This window comes from Petromyzon marinus, chromosome 20 (assembly GCF_048934315.1).
Source record: "Petromyzon marinus isolate PM22_M1 ecotype Great Lakes invasive population chromosome 20, UKy_Petmar_22M1.pri1.0, whole genome shotgun sequence".
In the NCBI taxonomy this organism is placed as follows: domain Eukaryota; kingdom Metazoa; phylum Chordata; class Hyperoartia; order Petromyzontiformes; family Petromyzontidae; genus Petromyzon; species Petromyzon marinus.
In genome coordinates, this window is record NC_133686.1 from 2,827,113 (window position 1) to 2,854,624 (window position 27,512).

General features: G+C 47.6%; 1 protein-coding gene across 1 annotated transcript; it reads left to right on the forward strand.

Moving 5' to 3' along the window:
- The first annotated feature begins 1,613 nt into the window (after positions 1-1,613).
- On the forward strand, positions 1,614-19,496 carry DNAJA2 (DnaJ heat shock protein family (Hsp40) member A2). Its single transcript, XM_032957749.2, has 9 exons — positions 1,614-1,761; positions 6,685-6,744; positions 8,544-8,782; positions 9,614-9,694; positions 12,760-12,893; positions 13,488-13,684; positions 15,553-15,697; positions 16,343-16,470; positions 16,780-19,496. Exons 1-9 carry the CDS (start codon positions 1,684-1,686, stop codon positions 16,990-16,992), a joined length of 1,275 nt encoding a protein of 424 aa, XP_032813640.1. The 5' UTR covers positions 1,614-1,683; the 3' UTR covers positions 16,993-19,496.
- Positions 19,497-27,512: the final 8,016 nt, after the last annotated feature.

Here is a 27,512-nt window from a genome sequence, read left to right on the forward strand (position 1 = left end):
ACCTCGGTAAGGCCCACTGAGCAATGTAGCTATTTTTCAGAAGCGACCTGGCCACAAAAGATAGCCCAACGAAGTGGCTTATGTGGAAATTTTGAGCAGTCAAATACCCTAAACGCATGTTCATTCTAAATGTGGATGGGAAAAAACCGGAGGACCCGGAGAAAAATCCACACGACCACGGGGAGAGGGACGTGCAAATATACACGCGGCAAAATCGGGATGGAACCGGCGACCTCCTGTATACCGGGCGAGGTAGTTAACATCTCGCCAACGCAGGAAATGGCCTTAAATATAGAAGTGAAATGCATCCTCGTTACCACCAGCCATGCCCTTATCCACTGCTGGATGAAGGCAACACTTGAAATACTAATTGGGTCAAGGAATGCATTGCGAAGTGGGTTGTGCTTGTGGCTCTCGAGAAAAGGTGTTCCCGTAATGCAGCGTACCAGCAACATTTTATTTGTCACAATTGTACTGCTCATGTGCATGGGATTATTGAGTTGTAACGTTTTGCTTATTGAAGAAGTGTTGAAGGGATTGGTTGCTAGTCAACAGCTAAGGGGCCGTCCATAAATGACGTCACGCGATTTTTGACGATTTTGACCCCCCCCCCTTTGTCACGGCGTCACAAAAAGACCCCCCTCTAATATGACGTCACAAAGCTCTACCCCCCCCCCAAAAAATATATGTAAAACATGCTTCAAATAGCTTTAAACTATTGTCATTGTAGTGCGTATTTAATGTGGCGCTGCACTCTGATGTGGAAAACATTTATTAAAACGTCTATTTAATTAAGTAGAACGTGTTGTCCATATATATTTAAAGTTGCGCATTTTGATGTGACGTCACATTTCTCACCCCCCTTCTCGTCACACATCGTCCAAATGTCTGAACCACCCCCAGGTGTGTGACGTCATTTATGGACGGCCCCTAAGTTCATATGCCAAGTAAAAAAATGGTCATCACAAAACATGTTTTTTTTATGTTCTCATCGGGACTAATGTCCAACTCTAGTTATCCACGCTGTCTCTGGCCTTGCTGTTTTCGCGATGGGAGTTCTCGATGTTTGCGTGAAGACGTCACCACGTAGCTACGCATTCGAGCGTAACTCATTACCCGCGTGGGTGTGTGGGGGGAGGGGTGATATGGCCTGGCACAAGCGTCGTGGTGACGTCACCGCCACTTAGTGGCGAATGGCGGTTGTTGTTGATATGGTGACACGACGTCACCGGGGCGGGGGGGGGATGTGCGGCTTCGATCACGCCAACGTCTCGGAAAGCCACGAAGGCGTAATTACGTCACGCGACAAAAACCTCAAATTGCCGAGCGCGTTGACGTCATCGCGGGGTGGTCTAAACCTGAGCTCGGCCAATAAGCGCAAGGCGCGATGACGTCGCCGGGAGCGGGCGAGGGGGTGGGGTCTAAACCTGATCTCTCGGCCAATAAGCGCGAGGCGAGACGTCACCGGGAGGGCGAGGGGGTGGTCTAAACCTGAGCTCTCGACCAATAAGAGCGAGGCGCGATGACGTAGCCGAGAGCGGGCGAGTGGGGGTGGGGTCTAAACCTGAGCTCTCGGCCAATAAGCGCGAGGCGCGATGACGTCGCCAAAACGGGGCGTGTCTTAAGCCGGTGGACGGAATCGCCCTCTGGCCCCTCCCTCCTCGCCGCCGAGAGAGAGCGATCATGGCGTCTGTAGCGGACACTCGGTTGTACGAGCTGCTCGGCGTGTCGCCTACCGCCAACGAAGGCGACCTCAAGAAGGTGAGGAGGACTACAGTTCCCCCCGCGTCCGTTCCACCGGGCGGGGTCGCTGGATTCCTCTCCGCCGGCCGCCTTTTTTTTGTCTCCCGAGCGATGCGAGTCGCCGACTGTTCTAGTAAAGTCTTTTCCTTTACACCCCCCCCCCGTCGGTGAGGGAAATCGGCGCGTTGCCACTGGTCGGCGCGCGTCACGAGGGCGATATGCCTTTTCGCTATTGGCCGCGACGCATCACGTGATGGCGAGGTGGGGGTTTGGAGGCATTTCCCCCCTTCCCCCCTTTTCAACATGGCGAATGCCCGGCATTTGACGACAGGGAAACTAGGCGAGGGCAGGCGCCTGCGAGGAGATTAGGCCTCGCCGCGCTGGTGGTTTTAAAATTATTTTTTATTTAATCGAGTTATGGTTGAGGAGATTAATTGAGATACGAGTATAAGACTTGGAGTTTGTCGCTGTTAGGGTTGTCTTGTACCAGAATTATAAGGGAGGGGGGGTTTCCCTCGCCCACCCAATGCGGTCTTTGTGTAAAATACCGAGCATGTGATACAGTATATAAGTATATTTTTTACAATGTATCCCGTTTTCAAATATGTCTAGTGTCAAACGTAATGTTTAATTTAGTGTTACATTTACATAGTGTATCGACAATTTCTTTAGAATCGCATGCTCTTGCAGAATTTTAAGAGTAACGCGCGACCACACTTTGTCAATCCACTGCTGGATGAAGGCATCCAAGCGCCGTGGTTGGTAATGGTGATTCTTTGACCATACTTCACCGCGCTGGTCAATGTGGGGGGGTGGGGATGCAGAACCGGTTCAGATATCACTCGCCACTGCATTTTATCCGAAGACCTGGAATCGAACTCTGCTCGACAGGTTTTTATTGCAGCGGGCTAACCACTGCGTGGACGGCACCATCACGATATAATTTACAATACATGTACAATATTTATTTTTTCAGTAGGTTGCTTTTGCAATACCATGGTGATTGTATAGTGTGCTGAAACGGGAAATGAAAGTGTGTATTGTGACGCAAGCTAAATTATCACCATCTCTTGAGTCAATAGGGGTTTTATCTAGTCTTTCCAGACTTAACAAACTCGCGTTAAAACAAAAATGTATATCTGTCTCGTCGTACATGGTGTCACTTGCATTGAGTGATTAACTAGGAGACATTCAGATATACCCCCTGCCTTAATTCCTGTAGCCGCGTGTCTCTTGTTCCGGTAATTGTAATTTTCTAACAATCTCCAGGAACACGGCGTTCTCTGTGTGGCATATACGTAACCGCAAGACATAACCACAGCCAACGATGACTCATACGTAGGCTGAGAAGAGAGCACAGAATACAAATGCCAAATGCAGCTGATATCTCCCTAAAAAAATAATGGATAAGACTGTCGTGCCCCGCATATTTGTTGTTTAGAAACAGTCTTATGTACCCAACTCCATAAAGCTTAACCATAACCCAACACTTAAACACAATTACCTAACCGTAAACCCTTAGAATCGAACGATTAACCCAAACTCCTAACCCTGAAGCCTAAACCCATACAACCTTAAGACGGACCGTAAAACCCCCATCACCGAACATTCACTCCGAAGCCCGAATCACTAAACCCGAATCCCTTAACCATACTTGAAATTTAAATACTAGGCTCTCCTTTGTATTTCGATCAACTGAAACCCGAGGAAGGTCTGCGAATGGTCTAATTTATGGTCTATGGTTGGATATCTTTTAGGGGCGGTAGTCTCTTGATTAAATAATACCCGTTCAAAACTGGTGATGAATACGGAGGGTTTTGCAACAGTTTTCTGTCCATTGCCAAAGGGATACTTAATAACCTTACCATGTTTATTTATTTGAGTTTATACGGAAGTATCTGAAGACTGAAAGGACGGGTGTACATGTGATATACGTGTACAACCATTTTGTAATCCACTGCTGGATGAGAGGGCCTCCCCCACACTGGGTCGGGTGGGGGGGGGACTCTGTTGGTGAAGGTGGAGAGAGCATCGACGTGGGATCACAGTAAGGGTCAAACAATGGAATTTCACGAAACGTGATTTATTTTATTTTATACCTACGTGACTTTACCGAAAGAACCAAAGAGAATGGAATTTGATTCACTACTCTCTGCTGCCCACCCCATTGTTCTGCAGCACCCTATAGCAACCTGTTGTTATGCAGCCTCGTACCTGCGCTATGAGATGGGGTGCATCCCATGTGATTTTGCGATACATAAGCAATGTATTCATAATGTATGTAAAGAGCACAGTATCTCATCTCAAGAATGGGTAGTGGGAGGTAAAACCGGGTTAAAGATGAAATAAGGTATCGTTATATTTCTCAGTCTCCCATCAGTTTATGGGCTGTGAACAGCACATGTGCACCTCTGTCGGGGTTGCAATGCGTTTGCATTCCCCGTGTGCTCAGCGTTCCACGGCAAGTGAAATGCGCTCTTTGTTTGGCCTAGACCTGCCCTTACTGTTGCCGTGGTTTGTTTGATGAAGGACCGTGGCATGGGTTTTTTGTTGCCGTGGTTGTATTAGTTCAGCCTGGGTGACTAACGTCTTCCTGGATACAATGCTTACATTTTATCTAAAGTAACGTGTTTTTTTTAAATCACCCACCCCCAAGTACATTTCAGTTGTGGTATGTCATGCGATGGAGATTTCTCCATCGCCCTGTGTCATATAATGGCCCCGGAAGATAATGTTCCAAATGTAGTTTTAAGATCACTTTTATCTTGGCCTCGTCAGGTCACATTTTGTATATGCCCTGACGGAAAATGTGAATTGCATATCACTGAAACCAAACTTTTGAAGTTGGTGACTGGGCTGTGAACATCAATTCGCTTTCAATTCAAAACCTAGTTTAACCCTAATTCAGTCTACGTGAGTCTGTGCGTCTCTGCGAGACTTGGCTGAGATAATGAAATCACTTGCACTAAGGGGCCCATATCAATCATCGGTTTCTTCCTGGATTTTAACCAAGTGTTCTAAGGTCATTACTCTGAATTTGAGCCACCTCAGGTTACCTTAACTTGCGCAGAGGCCACAGCATATACATCACCATAAAAAGGTAGGTTTTGTCCTCAAACAGGAGAATGTCGTCAAGGGTTGTATGAACAGGGGATATGTTAGGGCAGTGGTCTTCATAAATTTTCAGATGGGGGCTACTTTCGCCAATAAGACATCAGTGTGAGGGCCGTCACATTTTAAACCATTGGGTTTGACAGCATGATGGGGGTGTTTTCCCAATTGCGTATTTTCGGGGACCGTACGTCAGGGGCCACACTAAAGTCCACCGGGGCCCGCCAGTTGCCCGCGGTTTTTGCAATGAAGAACACTTTGTTAGGGTGAAGGTTTGTTAAGAATGCAAGAGGTGAGGAAATGTGGAGCCAACAGGCTCAATGTACAGAGGTATCAATTTTGTCTCCCGCGCAAATGAGAATGGAACAGTGCTCATCTGTTTACATTGCTGATCCAGTGGTGGAATCTATTCATAGTCGGACCATTTCCCTTTCCATTGCCTTACCACATGTTATTGCGAACTTGTTTCGAACGTCCAGTGAAGCTCATGTTGTGTGCATATGTTTAGCATAATGCGAGACATACGGAGTCTGAAGACTCTTTGAGGTTCCTGCATTTGGTTATTTGGCCAAGAAACCAGGTTTTCCAGAGTAAACCCACACAGTTAAGAGGGTAAACTATGCTTATTGTTAGGTCCTGGTGGCTAATTATTCAGTGCAGTGGTTAATTTTACTTATTCTTATTTACATTGGTAGCTTAGTTGAATAGACAACGTATATCCTTTTCACCACATTCACTGCACGCTATTGATTTTAATTTTCAATGAGATAGTCTTTGTTTGAATCACTATGATGTGAACACTAACCCAAATTTGAAGCCAGTTCTGGCTCTTGGATCGGTAATCAGAAATGTAAGTCTATAGATTGAGAACAGTGTGGTGTTAATGGGAAGCTTTGCCTTTGGTTGATTGTGGACGTGTTAGTCCATGTTCCTCAGTCCTTTATAAATCCAGGAAGTTCTCATTGAGCCTCAAGACCCTTTAGAAGGATCCTGCATTGGAATGTTGGCCAAATTCACCCCCATTTTAAAGGAGTTGATGCTTGAGGAAGGAAACTGGACTACCTTGATAAAACGTGCTACGCATGTGACGCCTTTACGACCCATTTGCTGCACGCACTTTTAAGTGCTCTTCACTTGTAGGAGAAAGTGTCAGAGTTGGTTTACTGTTGCCCTTAGGCCAGAGCCAGGGTGTCCTTGCAGGGATTAGGAAGGACTTGTCCAAATAAAGTGCCTGAGATACAATACAGTAGTAGGTAATGATGACTATTTTGTACTGATGATTTAAAACAAGCATGAAATTGATGTACTGTTCTATTTTTGTATGGACGCTTCTGTTTTAAGAGGCCACAACTTGTACTCGTTTTTGTGTGGGTGGTTACAAATGCAGTGAGGCAATTGTCACGTGGCAACGCAAGGCATGATGGGAGGACCGGTCCTGCACCCTTTTCTATGGGACGTGTTTCCCATCCTTTGCATACTGTAAGAATTGGATTATGGTCCACCAATCCTGGCCTTGACAGCAATGTATAGTAGTGCAGGTGTGTGTTTGTGTGAAACCACAGATGAGGTAGCTGGATTTTTCCGTAGAAAAAAATAAAATCACGAGTTCCAACCGATGTGTGCTTCTTTGTTTCGTTGGCAAATAAACCTAAGCCTCAGCTTAATTAACAGTGTGGATGTACGTAACCAAGGCACCTAAAATGTCTGCTTTGTTTAACGTGTAAAACACTGCTTCAAACAACAAAACAAGTTTCCTTGTGTTTAGATGCTTGCGCAATGCATATCTGCAGATCGACATTCCTCACTGGTCTCTGCTTGTAATGTTGACAGGCGTACAGAAAGCTCGCCAAAGAATACCATCCAGACAAGAATCCTGATGCTGGAGACAAGGTAAGATTTTTGAACTTCTTGGAAAGAACCTAAAAAGCAAAGAAGTGCTTTCCTAATGCTTTAAAACTCTGATTGAAAGCATAAACAAAATACAAACTCTATCTGTCCATAACAGTGGTCGTGATATTTTTGTAAAGATGATCCATTATACGGTAAACTTGAGGTTACAGTTGTGTTGCTGTAAGGGTTTGACTAGAAAAAGAACTGCTCAAATTGATCAAAATGTTGGCTGGAATTTGGCTATTAAAAAGAGGGCTAAAAATATAAGCCTTATTGACTAGGGCGATGACGTGACATGTCATTTTGCCATGTGACATCTCATGTTAAGCTTGGTTCATACGTAATCGCTAATTGAACACTTCTGAGAATTACCCCATGTTGGAAAGTGTTGCAGAAGCCATGTGCATACTGTACCTGACTTGACTTGCTTGGTTATTTTAATATCAAAGCAGCGTTGACCCTCGTCACTGCGCCCGTAAATCTGCTCCTGTAAATTAAACTGCAAATCAAAAAACCTGACGATTGTGACGTCGAAAATTCCTAGTGTCGCTCCGATTTGGTTTGCTTCGTATGGCTGTCTCCCACAATCCACTGAGCCGCGGCATCGCTGTTGTACCGGCTCCCACAATCATGAAAATAATAATTTTGATTTGTGTAACTTAACACTATAATTCTCTCTGGACTTTGTCCAACAACGACTTTTTTTCCATCAAATAATACCGACGACACATCAAGTATTGCAACTTGGCACACAGAACAGTAAAATTAATTCGAATAAAAGTTTTGATTAAATGGCCAAACCAAAACACAGTCCGCGTGTCATGATGACATAGCAGTGTTGCCAAGTTGAGTGGTGCCCTGAAAAAAATACTTGGTAATTGGTGCTGGCTTCACTTGACAGTCCACAATTTCGTTGAATAATTTCTCCCAGCTGGGCCTACAAAAGATGAATAATAACCCTTAATTTAGGTAAATCACCTATCCAGTTTTTCCAGGAACCCCCCCCCACCTCCTTTCTAAGCTTTGTATGAAAATAAACAGCGGGTCATACCTTCATTGTTTCAACTAGAGGACACTATCCAGAGTTATGTGATGTTGACTTTGAGACAGTCGAGAACAAACAGTGGGAGTTGTTTGCCTTTGAGATTGTATCTTAAGTCAATGGTAATTTGAGGAAGAAAGTTATTCAGCTTGTGTTCAGTTTGTAGCTTCTAGGTTGTCCGAATTGTTTGCATTGCTTATATTAAAATGCAACATACAAAAACAATAAGGCTTTTCTTGTAGCTGGACACCCTAGGCTTTGCATCCTGACAGCAGTGGATAGATTACCCCTGATTATTGATTATTATGATACATGCTTAATAATACTTCAGTGTGTCCCATATTCACAAAAATGTTTTTGCACAAGGCACTTTCACGGACAGGTGTAACCTGTGATGTTACAATGTCATTTTTCCCAAATACGTATTTGGTGGTTAATTCTCCACACGTGGAAAATTTTAACCATAACACCAAAAAGGCTTGTAGCCAACTAGTTTTTTTTTCCCATGGGTTATTTAACATCGACCACAAAGAAAATACTTACGCTTAATACACGCCCAGCATTAACCTGGTCGGCCATACGGCTCGAACCACAAAGCTCTGCAACGCGCCACAAACACGCGCTAGCACTCGGGCAATCGTCTCCCCAGTTTGCGTTTCTTAATGTTCACGTTCTTCCTGACTAATTTGTTACTTAATCTTTTCATCCCTCCCCGTCTGTCTTGCCCCACCGGGCGTCGTTCCCCTACGTAAACCAGTTCAAGGAAATCAGCTTCGCATACGAGGTGCTCTCGAACCCGGAGAAGCGGGACCTGTACGACCGGCATGGCGAGAAGGGACTGCGCGAGGGTGGCGGGGGCCCTGGCATGGACGACATTTTCTCGCACATATTCGGCGGCGGCCTCTTCGGCGGATTCATGGGGGGTGGCGGCGGCCGCGGGGGCCACCCGGGCGCGGGTCGCAGGAGGCGTGGGGAAGACATGATGCACCCGCTCAAGTAATCCTCGATGCCGATGCGCGACGAATGTGTTTCCCGTTCAACTAACGACGTCGTGGTTAATCCCGTTATTTAAACACGTAGTTGAATGCGCGCAAGTAATTTTAACCCGCTGTGCTTTATCATTTATTTAATCGTGCCGGGTAGAATTTACTGAATTCTGTTCTCTGAGAAGCAAAAGTTATCCGGATCTCTCGCAGAGCAGTTGAACCCTTAGTGTTAGAGAACGATCCATGGAAGCGGATATCCGAGAGCTACCTTATTAATACCTTCAATTGACCACCTCTGTTCAGCATAGAGCGCAGTACTCGCCAACCCACTCAGTGGTGTGAGGTCAGCGCTCTGAGCCACTCGGCCACCTGGCAAAACACTGCCTTATCTTGCAAAGTACGTCACAGGTTCTATTACATCCCATTTCACACAGTGGAAGGCTTAATTTGTACAGTACATCACCTATTCACCATGAACAATAATAACTGACATTTATAAAGTGCAATTCATCCAGGGATCTCGGTGTGCCAGGCATGAAGTTAGGAAATATGAATGCTACACTGCCCACACCCAGTGCACACAAGTGCACTATTTGTACATGGTTGTTATTTTGAAAAAAAAATCACACGTCCAACCTTTTCACTGATCTGCCGCGATACCCCAGTCCCCAGGTAGTCGGACACATGTCATTGTACCGTAATTACACGCCATGGAAATTGTAGGGCACTGGCGAGTTGGCTACGTTCATTGAAAAAAACAGCGGTCAGGAAGATTCAGTCGCCACCCATTTGTTTGTGTTAAGCTTCTATCTTTTCTTCCCTTCCCCCGGTATCCACACAGGGTGTCCCTGGAGGATCTCTACAATGGGAAGACAACCAAACTCCAGCTGAGCAAAAACGTCATCTGCAGCGGCTGCAGCGGGTTAGTTTGTGCCCCACGCTGTGAGGTTTTGAGTTTCGCGGTGCCGCGTAGAGCTTTGTGGCAGCGATCCACATGCCTGCGCATGTACGTACGTTGAACTTCTTTCGCACCGCCGTAAGTAGCCAGCCGTGCTTCGTCGGGCGTGTGGGGGAAGGACAACGAACTAAACACAAATAGCAGTTCTAAACAAATGTTATTTTTTTTAAAATGAAGATTTAAAAGTGCATAGCCCCAGTGGCTTCCTAATATGGGAAGGAAGAGCGTTCCAGACGGCCGCAGAAAGCATCTGAAAGAGCACGATTCGGTGACTGTCTTTGTTCGATGGTTAGCCAAAAGCCTCTGCGAGCATGACCGAAGTTTGTGTGATAGTTTATGCTCCTTGAGATCAGCAAGGTATCGCGGTTCATTTGCTGCAAGCACTTTGTAATGAGTGCAACGTTGCAATGTATTTGTTCAGTAACCTGAAGCCAATGCAGCTCAGTGGGCACTGGTCTCGTGTGCGAAAAATACTGCTGTGGAGGTCTGCCTGTGGCGAGTGGGTGCATGAGTGTTTTTTTTAGAATTGTGCAGATAAGGATTTGACAATAGATTTTTGCGGCAGTGCCCACTGCTTGCCCGTGGCGTTTAACCCCCACTCGGCACAGTGGTTGCTTATCTGTGTATTACCAGGGTTCAAGCTGCTTAGCTTCTGCGATCTGGGGAGATTGGATGCCTTATGCGTGTATTGAGCAAAGGCCTCAACGTATACCGGACGGTGGTGGCACATGCCTGTAATTCAGCACAATGTTTGTATGTTGAACTTCTTTCGCACCGTACAATGCCAACTATGAAGGCGAGAGTTAGTGCCATCACACTAATGTTGTGAAATTCCCTTTGCGTGGGCTTCAAGGTCCATACCCTAGCCGTCCAGGCGGTACAGCCAAGTGTGGACTAATCTCCATCTGTTCACTCTATACGAGATGTTGTTACCCCCTTACTATGGTTGGGTTTTTTGCCGAGTGCTCCAAATTTTCTCCTGCATGTATAAATACTCATTAATTGGCTGAAAAAATCTGAATGTATAGAGGACTGTAGAGCTTGGATAATTGTTTTGCCGGCTCACCGCTTGGCTGCTGCCTTTTGCTTGTCTGTGGTTCCTGGTGCCTTCGAGTCTTTCTGTCTTGGACAGCGAGTAAATACTGTGTGCACTATAAGTTGATATATATCTTTATTGTATACTCTGCTATTGTTGGACCCGAACTTTCCAGTTGCCACTAGTACAGTATTGCCAAGAACTATGCAGTTACACTCCACATCGCTGTCTCAGACTGCACAAATCTGTGCACTTGAAAACATCCAGGCCATGCCAAGTATAGTACATTATATATAAACCAGGGAAATATTTTGGCGTTCCCACCACGTGTCACGCACTCGCCGTGAGTGCATCCACCGTCCTTTATCCCGCAGCCGATTGACAAAGCAGGAGCTGTACACTTACACGCGTTAAACCATTTTTGGCTTGCTTCTAACGGGACGGATTTGTTTGTGTGTCACAACTGTTCCGAAGCTAACTCGCGTGCTGGTATTTCACATGCGGTACCCTCGTCACAGGAATGGCTGGCAGGTTAAGCCGCAGCACATACATAGGTTGACATGACTTGCTGTGCTCTCTCCTTACACTGATCACGATGTGGCGAGTGAGCGTTTGGGGTTGGCAGGGGGTATCAACATGAGGCCGTTAAAAGACCCGAGCGCGGTGTTATCAAGCGTTTAGTAGTCCTCGCCTCGCAGTCAATATCTACGCGATTGTTTGGAGTACTGTTTGACGTAGGCAGTCTTGAGATGAGTGAGCGATGGACTGATGCATCGCGGTACCGCGGGAGATTGCCACGGTTTTGGGAGGCCTTTGTTACGGCGTTGTTATTGATCATGACTGGTGATGATACAAGCTGTGAAGGTCACTGCACATAGGAAACCGTATCCGCCTATACATATCTGGTGATGCTTTAATCTCTTTATTCATTACTATTATTGCTGTGCTTAGGAATTGTATCATTCATTCCTCTCCATCTTTGTCTATCCGAGAACCCTTTACATGTTTTCTCAAACATACCAAACACCTAAACAAAACGGCTACAAAATGTATGTTACCTTTCTCCAATACCGTTGTTCAAATCTGTGTAGTTCTTGGGCAAGGTTGTGAATTGAAAGTGTTCTAGAACAAAATTATACGCTGCGTACCAGCGTGACTGCCGTTAAAATGCAAGTGTGTGGGTGTAAAGCTTGTGCACCTCTTTTGTACTTGTGTTGGTAATTTGTTTCCATTGTACATGGAGACTTCCATAACGAGCAGGTTAAATATGATTAAACAAAATAATTTTCATTACTTATCCAGGAAAGTCTCATTCAGTCTCAAGACTTTTTGAGGAGGATCCTGCTACATATGACATTTGGCCAATTCCATGTGATACCAGAGAACCTGTTAATAAAACTACTGTGTATTTTGTCATCTTGAGTCTACTTTGCAATAGACTGAATAATCCACTGCTATCTTGCCTTCGTGTGGCCACCCTGCAGCACAGACATACTACACCTATTATTTCCAGGCAGTTTCTCATCCCAAGTACTGACCAGGCACAACTGTGCTGGAGATTTGGCCATAGGCTCGTTAACTTGTTTTTAACGCTTTGCAACGAAGTTTGAAATTCATTTCTTCATTGTCTGGCCGTCTATTCCGTAATGGGTGGTCACTGCTGGTAATGATGATGCAATGTGAGTGAACCTGCAGTGTAATTTTGTGTTGCTATTTGGGACGTTACCTATAGAAAACCTGCCAAATTTATCCGTCACGTTGCCGAAAAATATTGGAGAGACGAACCAAAGTTATATTATCTGTTTGCAGTTGTCTAATACACAATTTGCCCTGGCAGCAACTGCAGAAAAAAAATGCATATTTGAAAGTGTTACATAAACCATGTGCATGCACGATTTTTTTTTTCCCCCCCAACTTATTTTTTTTTGTCTTAACCTCCATTTCTCATCACCGTCTCCCTACCACCTCCACCATCTTACGCACGCACATACAGCAAAGGCGGCAAGGCTGGTGCTGTGGAGGTCTGCTCCAGCTGCAAGGGCCGAGGGATCCGCGTGATGGTGCGGCAGCTGGCGCCCGGGATGGTGCAGCAAATGCAGACCATGTGCCACGACTGCCACGGGGAGGGTGAGGCCTCCACTACCCCCGGCACACTCTTGGCGCTGTTTTTTTCCACTGCCGCAACAGATCCGCGCCGTGCCCGTGCCCGGCCAGCCCCCGCACGGCTGAGGGACGTGTCGGGTTTATCCACCTGCAGAAGCCGAGCCGTGCATGCTGGCATGGCACACACACACACGATACGATTCAAAATGTATCCGAATTTGTATTTAGACTGGAGGAATCTGAGCTATGAAGCTCTTTTTCCACAGATGTCCATTATGGGTGGGTCAGTATGTATTTAAATTGAACTACTTTTGCACTGTACGGAGGCAACTGTGCTTATCGGACGTGTGGGGGGAAGGACAACAAATTAGACACAAAAAACAGTTCTAAAGAAACGAGTTTTCAATCCAAATTTAAAGTGCATAGCACCAGTGGTTTCGTAATATTGGTTTTGGTTTTGGCTCTGCCTGGCCCGGTAAATAGCCAGTGTAAAACCATTCACACCAGCTGGGGGTTGTGTGCTTAGTAAAAAATGAGGGATCTTTGTCGCGTGCAGTTGTGCACGGGGGCACTCGTTGCGTGCGTTCTTCCTGACCGTTTGTCGCCATCCCCTTACAGGCCAGGTAATAAATGAACGCGACCGGTGCAAGGCGTGCGAGGGCAAGAAGGTGGTGAAGGAGGTGAAGATCCTGGAGGTGCACGTGGACAAGGGCATGCGGCACGGCCAGAAGATCGCCTTCCGGGGCGAGGGTGACCAGGCGCCGGACCTGGAGCCTGGCGACATCGTGCTGGTGCTGCAGGAGAAGGACCACGAGGTGAAAGGGCGCACAGGCTGCCAGGGGCAACGGTGTTGCCGTGGGGCGACTCTGCTGCCGTGGCAACCACGTCACCACAGCGACCACAACACCATCCTCAACCGTGTTTACCGTCAGCCTTTGAACAGTGGTTGGCAACCAGAATAACAAAAATTTAGTGTAAAAAAAAAACGTATTTCAAGTGCCGCAATGCGTGTGCGTAACGTCATGAAGCAGTTCTCGAAGACCCACATGTGGCTCCGGAGCCGTAGGTTGCCGACTCCTAGGCTAGCAGTTACCGGTGGTGGAAGTGTGCTGATGGAAGATGTTTGTGAACAAAATTTACCGTTCATGCCCAGTGTAAAACCTTGCGGGAGTGTGTAAAAAGAGTGGGCCATCTTTAGTAGGTGGGGGGGGGGGGGTTGTACGTCAGTGGTCGGGAACCTAAGGGGGGAGAAGAGGACTTGAAGATACTATTGGCCTACAACCACATATTGTAACTCGCACATACCCAGTCATTTATGCATGCACATTTAACTTCTTTCGCACCGTACGTAGCCAACCGTGCTAATCGGAGGTTACTCGCGAGAGGGCCCTTACAATGAGCGAAGTGATTTTAGCGCGTTAAAATTAGAAACGAGTGCTTGATTAGTGCCGCTAAGATGCTTCGCGATGGATAAAAATTGTTTGTGGGTCTCGGGCTGTGTAAAATCAAGTCACGGGTCGTACCTGGCCCCGGTGGGCCTTGGGTTACTCACCCCTATCAGAGAGCAGAACAGGAAGGTATTGTACGTGGGTGTTAACAAGGAAGGCAATCGGCATTTCTGCGAGACATTCAGAGAAAGCACCGTTTTATTTCAAGGCCCTCTATCTCCACATCAACCTCAGTATACTGTTATTTATTTATAAATATGGTTGTCAGTATTGATCTTCAACTTTCCGGTGAGCTTGAAGCAATGACGCTAGGGCACGTTATATGATTGAATGGGTGACAGTTTGATCTGTTCGGCCGTGTCAGTTGGTGGATGATCTTGCGACAAAAATCTGGCCAGATCATTGCTTGGCCTAACCCAAAAATGTATTACGAATCATGGTATTGGATGTGAAAGGCTACTACGTGTTAACTTCATGAAATAAGTTAACACTCCTCTGAAACGTGGAGCTATCACCTTCACGATATTCAGTCGCCTGTTGAGAAGATATAAATAGGGTCATTAGAAATCAGGTGGAGTATTTATCAAATGGTCACCCTGTATAATATCGATGATTAAACTCTAAAATTCCCAAGGTTTGATTCGGTCTATGGTAAAGAAAAAGTATTTCTCGGTGGCTATTCCCTCATTGAGGAATCTTTCATCGCGTTAGATTTGGGAATTAAGTCGTTGCCGTTCACTCCTGAAACTCAAGATCTTACATATGGCCGGCGGTGTGTCATTCGTAGATGCCAGGATGAATCACTACCTGCCTGTTTTTAACGCTTTCTAACCAAGGTTGTCAATCCATTACTTCTGCCCATCTTGTAAAGATGATTCAACAAGAACCAATCTGTAGTTTACAATTGTGTAGATAATTAGGTACTTGCCCGATTTGAAAACGAGGCAAATTGATGAAGGCGTTGCCCAAAACTTTGGAGAAGCCCCCCCCCCCTCCTCACTCACCATGGAGCAAAAATGACTTTGAAAATATGCAACGGTGTTTTAGCCCAAACCGCTACCCGCATCGGCTTGCGTGTCGTTAATTGAAATAATCGGAAGACTGACGAGTGTCGGACAGCGTGAACGCGGTCCGCGAGTACGCGTGTCAAATATCTTTCCCAACTTATATTTATATTATTTTTTTTGCTTGTTCTGACGACGACGACGACGACGATGCATTGTCGCCACGCAAAGGTGTTCCAGAGAGACGGCAACGACCTGCACATGATGAAGAAGATCGGTCTGGCGGAGGCGCTGTGCGGGGTGCGCTTCACGCTGGCGCACCTCGACGGGCGGCAGATTCTCGTCACCTACCCCCCGGGGAACGTCATCCAGCCAGGTGAGGCACCTGCGCGCGATCGTCCGGGTGATAGCACACGCTGTCACCCACTGTTCGCTTGTTCACCCAGCAAGTTCCTCACAAGACATGTAGGTTTCTTTTTAGGGGGGTGTGTGTGTGTGTATGCACGTTGAACTTCTTTCGCGCCGTACGTGGCCAACTGTGCTCATTGGAACAGTAACGGCGGTAGCGGTGATGGGACAGTGCTATGGAGGCAACTGTCGGCTGAATGAGTGAGTGCCGGAAAATAAAACAATCCCTTATTAAAGATAATCTAAATTAAGGTAAAACATAATGTTTGTGCATAAATGAATGCGTTAATGTGAGACCTAGCGTGTTTGGGTTGGCTAATTGTAATCGACTTGGGTTAAGATTATTAAATGGGCTTGGCGAGGACACGTCACCGCAAGGGTTAATGGACGACAATCAAGAAAAAATGCCACCAAGGAGTGGATTGCATCTCGAGAGGACGTTCTGCAGATGAGATGGAGGGAAGAAATTGGCTAGCGTTCAAGTGCTTAATGGATCATTAACACATCGCAGCATAACGAGAGATGTTGTGACAACTCTCGGATGCGTTCTTCCAGCAGTGCATGGGATGGTGGCCGATGACGCTGGTTTTGGTGGTGACTTGTGTGCGTGCAGGCTGCATTCGTGGAATCGTTGGGGAGGGAATGCCCCACTACCGCAACCCTTTCGAGAAGGGAAACCTCTACATAAAGTTTGACGTGGAGTTCCCCGACAAGAATTGGATCGATGGCGAAAAACTGGAGGTGAGGCTGTCGTTCAGGCTTGGCGAATGCACTGGTGCTGTGCCAACTAGGATAGACAATGTGTACCTAAAAAAAACATTCGGATTAATAAAATATTTTGTAACCATCACCTGGCATTGTGTATCTAGGGCAGTTAAAATCTTTTGGATTTTTTATTGGAATGTAAAACTTAAACGGAACGCAGTTAAGCGGTGGCAAAGCATAACCATGCACCGCCATTCACTCCCTCACCCTCCATCACTCTCCATCACCCTCCCTTGCCCACCTTCCTCCTCCGCCCCCCTTGCCTTCTCACCCTCCCACCACCAGCTCCTGGAGAAGCTGCTGCCCGAGCGGCCGACGCTGCCGCGCCCCACGAGTGGCGAGTTCGAGGAGGTGGACCTCCACGAGCTGGAGGCGACGCGCGGAGGGGCCGGAGGCGGCGCCGGGGGTCCCGGCGGTCGGCGGGAGGCTTACGAAGACGGCTCGGACGACGAGGGCGGCTACCAGCAGGGCCCCGGCGTGCAGTGCGCGCACCAGTGACGGGCCACGCGTGCGCGAGCCGTGGGCGGTTGCCCGCGTGCGTGCGTGCGTGCGCGCGCTTTGATAATTGTCACCCATGTGCGCGCGTGAATGCTTTGGCGCTCGTTGCCCCGCGCGTGTGTGTGTGTGTGTGCGCGGTTGCACACGTGCGCGTAGCTTTGTTGGTGCGTTCCTACTGCTAGGCCCATGTGCATTTTGTCGCTGGGGCCCACCGCATTCTGTCGCGCATGGACGTGGAGGCACGCGCAGGCACGCGCGCGTTTGAGCCGGGTTTGTTTGTTTTTGTCTCGTGTGAAGCTTTTTTTTCCCGTTTTGTCCGGACAATGGCGCTCGGGGGAGCCCTCCTGACCGTGAAGCGTGCACGCACGCGCACGCAAGTGCGGTGGAGGTGAAATATCGAACCGCGCGTGTAGCTATTCCTCCCCCACCCCCCCTCTTCACCACACACCCCCTTCCTCAATAAGTCCACCTGCTTGTTATTAATTTTGTTAAATCCCTAAAAGCATCGTCGCAGCACAGTTTTCTCCGCATTGTTTTGTTCGACTAGGCCAATTCCCCTTTCGTTCGATTCTGTGTGTGTGTGTGCGTGCGTGCGCACGCGTGTTTGTTGCAGTGATGTGTACAGTGTTAAGGAGCCTTGCTTTACCAGCCCCCGCGGCTTGCACGATTGGTAAACCAAGTTGGGTGCGTCACTCTCCATGGGACGCCACCAAGACGCCCTTCACGACTCTCCCCCCCCCCCTCCCCCCAAATTATCCGCAAGCGACCGGTTCAGGTCTATCATCTTCAGAGATGGGCTCAACGCGAGTACATTCAACACCCGTCATCTTGTGGCGGCAGTGTGTATCCTTGCCTGTCTTGGGTGCAAATTGTTTCTGTTTAGCCACGCCCGTTTTTTGCGTGTTTGTGTGTTGGACTTGTACGCGTTCATTTGGCTCAACTGTGATTTAGTTGTTCGCGCAGCCTCGTCGTTTGTATACGTGCTGTGGGTTAAAGATTAACGGACGAGCGGACGTGGGGAAAAAAAAACAAACCTCCCGTGTGCAGAAGAAGCGTTGAGAAAAGGTCGTTGGCGTCACTTTGCAGCTCACTGCGCCGTCGGTACGTTGAAAGGTCACCTGCCCCCCCCGCGGTTTGCGCGTGTGACGCGGCGTACGTTTGTCAGGCGGCGTGGAAACGTGATCACTCTCTGGGTGTAGGGGTGGCGCGCGGGAGCAGCTTGTACAGACGTTTGACCAACGCCGATCAATTGGGGAGCACGCGTGATGGAAGCGGAAACTAAATTGTACAAAATTTCAAGTGGAGGAGATGCCGCGTTGCATTCGCGGTTGTTTTGTTAGTCATCGGTCAGCAACTTGTAATTTATCATGCTTGCTTGGTCCCATGGGGATAGCAAATAGTTTGCCTTCCTCTCGGCTGCTTACTAGTTTATTGCTTTTGTCATCGTGTAATCGCATGTTAATTTAATTATTTCACTCAAAGTTGCATAAGTGGTGTAAAAATAAAACGTTGAGTATAGGCAAGTGTGCTTTGGCGGTAACAAGACCCACACGTACAGTCGCGCGGCAAGCACCGGTGGGTTTAAATAGTAGGCCATGAACATTACCCATACCCCCCAAAGTGCGTGTAACCCTTAATCAGTCCTAATTTATTACTGTCGTATCTCATCTAACATGAAGAGGCAACGCTGCTTCGGGTCCTTCCCCCCCCCTCCCCCCCAGCATTTTCTGCGCCATATTTTTTTGGAGTATAACCGGTCAGCAAGTTGGCTTGGCGAACAGCTGTGCTTGCTATCGCGCGCCAGCGCCCGGGATGTTCTGTCCCAGCGAACGACGGATCATGAGGAAAACCTGACCAATGTATCCGGGCCTTGTGGTGTCGTTTGGGTTAGTGATGTGTGAGAGTTTGACACTGATGTGATGACAATGGTATTGGTGGCAAGGGGCCTCCTCTGTCCTCTCCAACTTCGCCGTTTCTGTCGGCAATGCTTTGCGTTTAACGTCTAATCATAAATACATTTTGTCGTGCCTATTTAACACGCACGGTATGCGTTTGGCTGCACGTCTAAGACGGACCCATTTAATTTCATTTAGGGTGGAACCCTGTCAAAATGAAAGCCCCACCCCCTCGTGAATGTCACAACAGTGTCACAATAAAATTCTAGTTTCCTGCCACTAACCCAAAGGTTTATTACCGTTGTATCTCATCTACAGTCATTCAAGTCTGATTGGCAGTTGCAATATTTTCATGTAGTTCTCTATTAAGTTTATGCTATAGTATATATTGTTTGCCATTCTTTCCCTGCCCAGGACGGTTCTCCAAAGTAATGAGTGGTCACGGGAACTCCTATTTTGACAGTGAAGCCTTGTAGCATCGTGCGTGGTCTGTATCCGATTGAGCCCAATTGTATATGCTACATCGTGTCCATGGTTTTCTTTTGTTCACACTGATGGAAAACAAGATGGTTTTTCTTTCTTTCTCAATAAACACGTAACTGAACATTACCCGTGACAACCCCAAGTAGTGTGCGTTCCTTGATATGCTGGCTGTAACACATGCGCGCACCGCCTTTGATGCAGTGTTTTGAAACGCAAGGTGTTGGTTGGTGAAGAGCACAGATTTGCGAAAACTCACAAACTCGATGGGACTTGCAGGGTGGCTCGGAGATAGCGGTACAGCAAGTGGGTATGTATGTATGTTGAACTTCATTCGCACCGTACGTAGCCAATCGTGCTAATCGGAAGTGTGGGCTAAAGACAAAGCAATGGAGGACAACTAATGTATGGTTTGGTTTCAGTTCTCCGGTTACCTCTCAAAGCAAAACGTTATTTTAAAAAGGAATTTGCCCGAGCCGACTTTCGGTCTGGGGAAATTAACGTTTCCAAATAATTTTTATTTCTCCTGTGGCGATGACGCAATTGTGTTTGCCATGTTTCCTATTTGCTTCATTGCTCTACTCTTAATTAGTTTGTATTTGTCATTTGTGGAGACCCAGGTCACACTCCCAAATAAGACTATAATATCCTGGTCCTCTGGGGTTATTACCTGGTTCATAAAAAAATAAACTTGACTTTATAATCGGCTTCTTGTTTCTTGAGTTTAACGATTCGGTTTTCTGGTGAAGTTTAAATCGACCCGACCGCAGCTTTGCTTCTTTCTGATCCGGCTGATTTTTCTTTTTAATACAGGAAAACTTATTGAAGGCGGGGACCGATTGATGCGGATAGCGTTTCCGGATCTGTCGACGTCTGGCATACCATAAATGTCTTAATGTATACGTGTTTGTGTCCTTGTCCGCACATCCGATTAGCGCGGTTGGCTATTTGCTGTGCAAGAGAATATCAATATTCATCACAGGATCACGAGAGGTGGCAGTGGATTGGAGAAGCCTGCATCCAGCAGTGGATTGATCATGTCCGATATTTAATTATCACTCTTGTTTTCCCACAAGTCTTGTCGAATCTCGTGACTTATGTTCAGGAGGGTGTCCTGCCAATGTTTCACAATAGGGCGGGAGTGGGGAGCAATGCTTTCTCTGCACAGGTTTCCAATTTAGTATTTTCATAGACAGCCTATTTCTATATAATTTTAATCAGGGTTTGTCGCTGGATTACAACCGCGAACCTCTGCAATAAGGCCATGTCGCCAATAAGTGATATTTCGTATAACTGATGGCATTGTTATAGTACGTATAAACGTAGACAATTATAGTACGCCGCACATTGAACAGGTCCCTGCAGGGTGGGCTGGTAGGACAAGTCTCTGCGCTGTCTATTGCTGATTTTACACCCAACAGCACGATATTTCACTTAGTTAAAGTATTGAAAGGGGACGGACGGACACATTAATCTCTATTGCAGGCTGGTACACTCAGTTTACAACTTTGTTCCTACCAGTATAACCGAAAATGCCATCCGCATCAATCCGGCTTCGAGGGGGTTTTCCCGTAAGATTTGTTTTTCCCCACCAGGTCCGAAAGCATCGGAATCCGTAAATTTATATTGGAGGAATCTGAGCTCCAAAGCTATTTTTTCACATGTCTAGAAGAAGCAAAGCAGTGCCCGTGTCCACCGGTCCACCACAGTCACATGAAGTGTCGAACGCCCTCTGGCAGGAGGTCACGGGACAGACCCAGCAGGTGCCATGGGTCGACTGACAGATGACTTGCCGATTCAGCATGTGTCACAAACATCCACCAAAGACAAAGAACCCCCGTATAGCCTTAGACTGTAGGGGCAAGTGTTGTTAGCGAGCACCTATAAAGGCCGGCACGGCACGAGGGGGTGGGTGGACAACACCACGCCCGGCCGCCTTTGTCTCCCCAGTGGCGATGTTTACACCGCACCAGGTACTCATTTGAGGCTTAGGCGACCTCGGGGAAGCCCAGAACCGGGTCAAATAATCGAACCCCGGTTCGCCAGGTTCGTAGCGCAGCGCGCTAACCGCTACACTACCGCTCCCCACATCCACCACACACCCACCACACACACACACACCTGTCAAAGCCCCTCCTCCCCCCCCAACTAATTTATAGAGAAATGTGACCTTGAAGAGGGGGCCTATGCAATTTACCAATTATAGTGACGCATCCACCACCTAATGAGATTGATTTGCACCGCGTGCATCGACACCCTGGGTACACGCACGCCTGCATTGTTATCATGTCCCCTCCAAACAAGCCGTGTCCTATTTCGTGCTGCTAGTTAGAGTTCGTGTCTGTTATCCACTTATTATGATTACAATTATCAATGTGTGTATCCGGCTGTGATTGCGTAGATTGAATACAATACATCCGTTGCTGTGATAATTATTGACCAAATTTGACTCCCCCCCCCATCATCAGCCATGATCCATCCACTGCTGGATGTAAGTCCGTGTACACCCTCTTCAACAACACGTGTTTCCAAAATCACCTCCAGTGTCTATGGGACCACGTCTTTTTTTTTGCTGGTATCAAAAGTATGAAAAAATAGTCGGCTGTACCCTTTCCGGCAATAACACGGGAGGTGTTAGAATGACAAACACCAAATAGACGCATGTATTGCAATGCATCGTATCTGCGCTAACCACACGTGCTTGTACTAAAATATGCACATAAACGTGCTTTGGTAATAAAAAAGTGTTCATTGTCCTTCAAGTGAGCGGCCTACACCCGAGGGGACAGCCGCCTTGTCTCTCACCACCAGTGTTGGACCAGAGGACGCCAAAAGGCGAACAGCACAAAAGCAATGCACGTATCAGAGCATCTCGAGCTCCAGGTGAGCAGCTATTTCAATGGAACCAGTTTTAACTGGTGAGACAAGGCAATAAAGGAGACTGTCTCTGATGTAGGCCAAATCAGTTACAAAGACAATGCATATATAATAATTAGCAAAGCGTAGTTGTTTGAATGTTTTGCCGTCGGCATGTGTGGTGAATGCGGACGTGATGCCTATCAATTGGTGTGTCTATTTGGTGTTTAAACGTCTGAAAGCCGCTTGTGTTATTATGCAAGGTGTAAAGCCTATTCTCTGTTCTTCACCTACAGGCTGGTCCAAATGTCTTATGACCCCCCCCCCCCCCACCAATTTAATTCTATAAAACGTTATATTTGTTTAAAGGTTTATTTAATAAAAAAAAATATATATGCAAAACAAAATTTGAGGGGTCAATTATTTGCGGGTCACAAGACACCTGGATCACGAACAGGCAGCGATACACAACCTCGTGAACTCGCCGATAATCATATACACGTGCTGGGCTAAGAGTTGATTGTAATTGCCAATTGAAAATCAACAGCGCCAGCAGCCGAGCGCAGACGCAATGGAGGGTAAACTCAGGTGGGTCTTGTGTGCACCGGACCCCTAAACCAGCTTCCCGAGTTCGATTCACCGTCCATAGCTAAATATCGGAGATGAATAATTATCCTCGGCCTCTCTTAGGTCGACTCAGCCTTAAATATGTGGCTGGTGCGGTGTGCAACAATCTGCACTGGGGAGACAAATGCAGCCACCCACCCCCTCCTCGTGTGCCCCGATAGTCTGTTAAAGGGCGATGCGGTGATCCTTGTTTGCACTGTGTTGCGAAACCGACTTTCCTGAGTTCGATTCCCAGCCACGGCTAGCATTGGTGACGAATATTTTATTATTTTATCGGAGGCGGTCATGGGCCGCCTCTAGGTCCTCTCGGCCATACATTAGCATCTCGTGCGGTGTGTCGACTTCACTTGGAGGTGGTGGGGGGGAGACAAAGGCGGCCCGGACGTGGCGTAACCGCCACCTGAACTAGCACTGGAAAGATGAAGGCGTCCGTGCGTCGTGTTGCCCATATGAACGTCGCCACGTGTGCCTTTTCAGGAGGCGCTCAAAAGCAGCAATTGCCCGCGATGAGGAATTGCCTAAAGGCTACACCCGGGAGGAGCTTTTTGGTTTTGGTGTCTCCAAACTTGGCGCCTTGATGCGACGCCACAAGGAGCCAGCAGAGGGCATCGTTTAGTCACAAATTGCGCTTCGCAACCACGTTGGCCTCTCTCCGAAGTCGAGTCGGCCTTAAATGAGCTTCTTCGTTGCGAGCGGTTGCGGCGAGTGGTGCTGGCGGCAGGAGCGGCGGCGCAGTGGTTAGCGCACTGCACTTCGAGCCCAACAGTCCGAGTTCGATTCCTGGCGATGGCGAAAGCCAAAGGCGATTTTCCGAAGCGGTACTTGAAGCCTTCCCTTAAGTCTACTCGGCCTTAAATAAGAACTTGCTCGAATATGCAACAACACGAGCAGCCAGGGAGACGAAGACGACCGGGCGTGGGTGCTGACCACGCTATCACGCGTGTCTTATTTTATTAATAGGTGCTCGCAAACCGCACATACTTTCCAGCATTTACAGGGAGCTGTTGCCCGCTTTGTGTGTAGGTATATACTATAGTATATATCCACGTGCGGGAGTTGAATCACTCGGAACCACTGGCTATAGCAAATTAGCAAGTGCGTAATGTGCACTTGCTAATTCCATCACCATTAAATCGCACAATCACCGGCCCATCAACCAGGCCATCGCAACGGCCGACTTCGGCAACATCCCCCACCCCCATCCCTGCCTGCCATCGCATTTAAATTATGTCCAATTAAACACGCGACCGACAGAGATCACCAATTAACACAACCCTTCTAATTAAAGTCTCATCGTCAAGATAATCCCCCTTTTTAGCCGCGCACACGTAGTCGCGTAAGCACATTTGCGCTCCCGCATTGCATTTTTGTTGTTGTGTTGTTGGCAGCGGAATGGTCTTTTAATCACGTACCACGCCTAGCCACAATTAAGGACGCTCGTGAATTTTAGGCCAGTAGTAAAAGTCGACTTACAGACGTGTCTCCCTGTAATAAGCACAACGTGTATATCTCAAGCAAACGGGTTGGGTGGAGGGGGCCTTAAAGCCACCCCGCGGGCCAAGCACGACCCGTGACTTCGTTTAAGATTAATAATAATTGACATTTTCCATCATACATTGGGGTTTTTTTTTGGGTTAGATCGCGTAAATATAAATGTGTCGTTAAACCAGCCACACACGACACAGCCAAATGTAAATTTAACACGTAGGCTTTCGCGACCAGTATCCATAATACAGGTTTTTTTTGTTTGGGTTAGATCGTGTAAATATAAATGTGACGTTAAACCAGCCACCACACAGCCAATTAGTAAGGGTTTGTGTGTTGGGTGGTGGCGGGTTTAACAACACATTTATTATTTACACGATCTAACCCCCCCCCCCCCCAAAAAAAAAGCTGTGTTATGGATGATATTGGTCGCAAAAGTCTACGTGTTAAATTTGCATTTTGTTAGGCGCATTTCATTCGTAGATACCCAACCATGCCGCGAACGGAAAGCAGGAAATTAACAGAACCTGCAGGGTGAACGGCGAAAACTAGACGGGGTGGGGGGGGGTAAAGACCAGTTTACTCGCACGCTCACCCACCCACTCGCTCACCAACCCACTCGCTCACCAACCCACTCGCTCAACAACCCACTCGCTCACCAACCCACTCGCTCACCAACCCACTCGCTCACCAACCCACTCGCTCACCAACCCACTCGCTCACCAACCCACTCGCTCACCAACCCACTCGCTCACCAACCCACTCGCTCTCCCACTCACCGATTCACCTACCCACTCGCTCACCGACTCACCCACTCGCTCACCCACCGACTCGCTCTCCCACTCACCGACTCACCCACCCACTCACTCACCGACTCACCCACTCACTCACCCACACGCTCAGAACCTGCAGGGTAAACAGCCAGTACTGGACGGAAATTCAAGCCCAGTTTAACGAGGTGAGACGTCAAGACAAGACTTAATTATATCTAACGACTCTGATTGTCTTATTAGCAAAATGCAAAGCGGTGTTCTAAAGCTTGTGAGGCGCACAGTGGCAACATCGCGATCAGCCCAGCAGGAGACAGAGCCGTGACCTCGGAGTCTTTAGCAGAAAGCGATCTGAAGATCTCAGGGCCCCTCGTTGGAAAGTCGACGTGGATGAGTTGCTGTAGACATTGCGGGGTTAACCCACGCGACTGCAACGAATTATTTGAATCACTCCGAGCTTGACTACACGCCTCGCGAGTCGCGCTCAATCTGGAGTAATTTTGCGAATTTGTTCGCGTTTTACAAGTTGTCATTATTATTATTCGCGTCATCATCCATTTAGGTCCACAGCTTCCAAACGGCTCTGGAGACGATATTTAGCAGTCGCTGTTCGTAGCAGCCTCGCCGGACTAATCGGGTACTAGAGGGGGCATATTATCGACATACCAACAGTACTGCGTTTCAATGACAGTGTGCATATAAGTAAAGTGTTTACGCATTTGTTTGGCTCTTTTGGAAAGTAGCGTTTCATTTTTGGTTTCACAAGCCTATACATTTTCAGGTCGGCTCGGCTTTAAATAACTACTCAGCGAGGTGTGTACCAAAAATAATATGCGCTGGGGATAGAAAGATGGCCTGGTGTGGCTCTGTCCACAGCCCCAGCCTTAATAGGTGCTCGCAAACAGCTCTTACCCTAAAGAGCCTGTAAACACAAACACGTGATGCGTGCGTGTGCAAGGTAATGACTTTTCTTTTTGGCGGGTGAATTGGGCCCCATGTTTTCTGGGGACTGCTCTTGCCAATAACATCCGGCGATCCAGAAGCATTCGTTTAACAAAGCCTAACTGCCGATGAGAGCTAGCAGGTCGAAACGGGCCCAAAGTTTGCTTGGTTCAACAAATGCCGCTTGATAATATTGGTCTGCAACGCCAATGGATTTCATTTACGTGCGGAGACAGAACCCAGATGGGATAAAAAAAATGCTGATAAGAATATAGGAAATGGCCAAAACAAAAAGATTGCAATGATTCAGAGTCATTTAATAATTTAAATCCACTTCTGCAGATTTCTTCAGTCGCATACACTGGAACTTCCGCGGATTTCTATAGTCCCACTCGACTTAGAAACGCATCCAAGGGAAGCTAATTCAAAAGATGAGTTGGCGTGCGAGAGAGGGCAGCCAAGTTGTTCCAACTTAATATTATTATTTTAAACATTTGCTTTAAACATTAACTCAAATCTGTGATGTTTTTTTAATGTATATTTTCCCTCCGCGTTTTAACAAAAAAAAAATTGGAAATGTCTAAGTGAAATGACAAATGTTTAATACTCGCGGCAAGTTTTTTGCTTGTGAGCTATTGTAATATTAAAATGTGTGTTGAGCGGAACAGATCCTCTGTTAGTGCTGAGGAAGCCATGTGGTGGTGGTGGTTGTGGTGGTGGATCGTGGCTGCGTTGGCGGTTAGTGGTGACTATTGTTCGTGGTGGTTGTGGTGGCTAGTGGTGGTTGTGGTGGCTAGTGGTGGTTGTGGTGGCTAGTGGTGTTTGTGGTTTTAGGGTTCGTGGATTTTAGCAACCACTGATATTGGTTGTTGTGGTGGTTGTTAATTTGCGGAGCGGTGGCACAGTGGAGAGCGCGCTGCGATATGAACCCGGCTAGCCGCGTTCGATTCCCGCCCACGGCGACCAACACCAGTGACGATTATCTCTGAATCGGTCTCCCCCCCCCCTCCTAGGTCGACTCAGCCTTAAATCAGTATCTGGTGCGGTGTGTAAACATCGCTACTTGGGAGACGCAGGCGGCCAGGCGTGGTGCTGGCCACCTACCCGCTCGTGTGCCGTCCCGGCCTTAATAGGTGCTCGCAAAGCGCTTGTCCAGGGCTATACGGGGCTGAGGGGGGGGGGGGGTCTGTCTTTGTGTGTGCATGGGAAGCGGTTGGGCACTGCGCTACGAGCCCGGCGACCCGAGTTGGATTCCCGCTCACGGCTAACAGCAGGTGGCGATTATCTGAACCGGTCATGCGCTAGGTCGACTCAGCCTTGCTGGCCTCCATAGGTGAACGGTTAACAACCACTTGCCCCCAAAGCGACGTGAAGGCTGTCCGGGTGATCTTTGTCCTTGCGCTACTGCGAACGCCGCTACGTTCGTTAACCCCCCCCCCCCCTCGTCATTACCCCCCCACCCCAC

Excerpts from the sequence above, each read along its gene's own strand:
- DNAJA2 (XM_032957749.2), top strand. The coding sequence starts at position 1,684 with ATGGCGTCTGTAGCGGACACTCGGTTGTACGAGCTGCTCGGCGTGTCG. Across the intron at positions 12,894-13,487 it reads CCACGACTGCCACGGGGAGG|GCCAGGTAATAAATGAACGC; the intron begins GTGAGGCCTCCA and ends ATCCCCTTACAG. Across the intron at positions 13,685-15,552 it reads TGCAGGAGAAGGACCACGAG|GTGTTCCAGAGAGACGGCAA; the intron begins GTGAAAGGGCGC and ends CGCCACGCAAAG.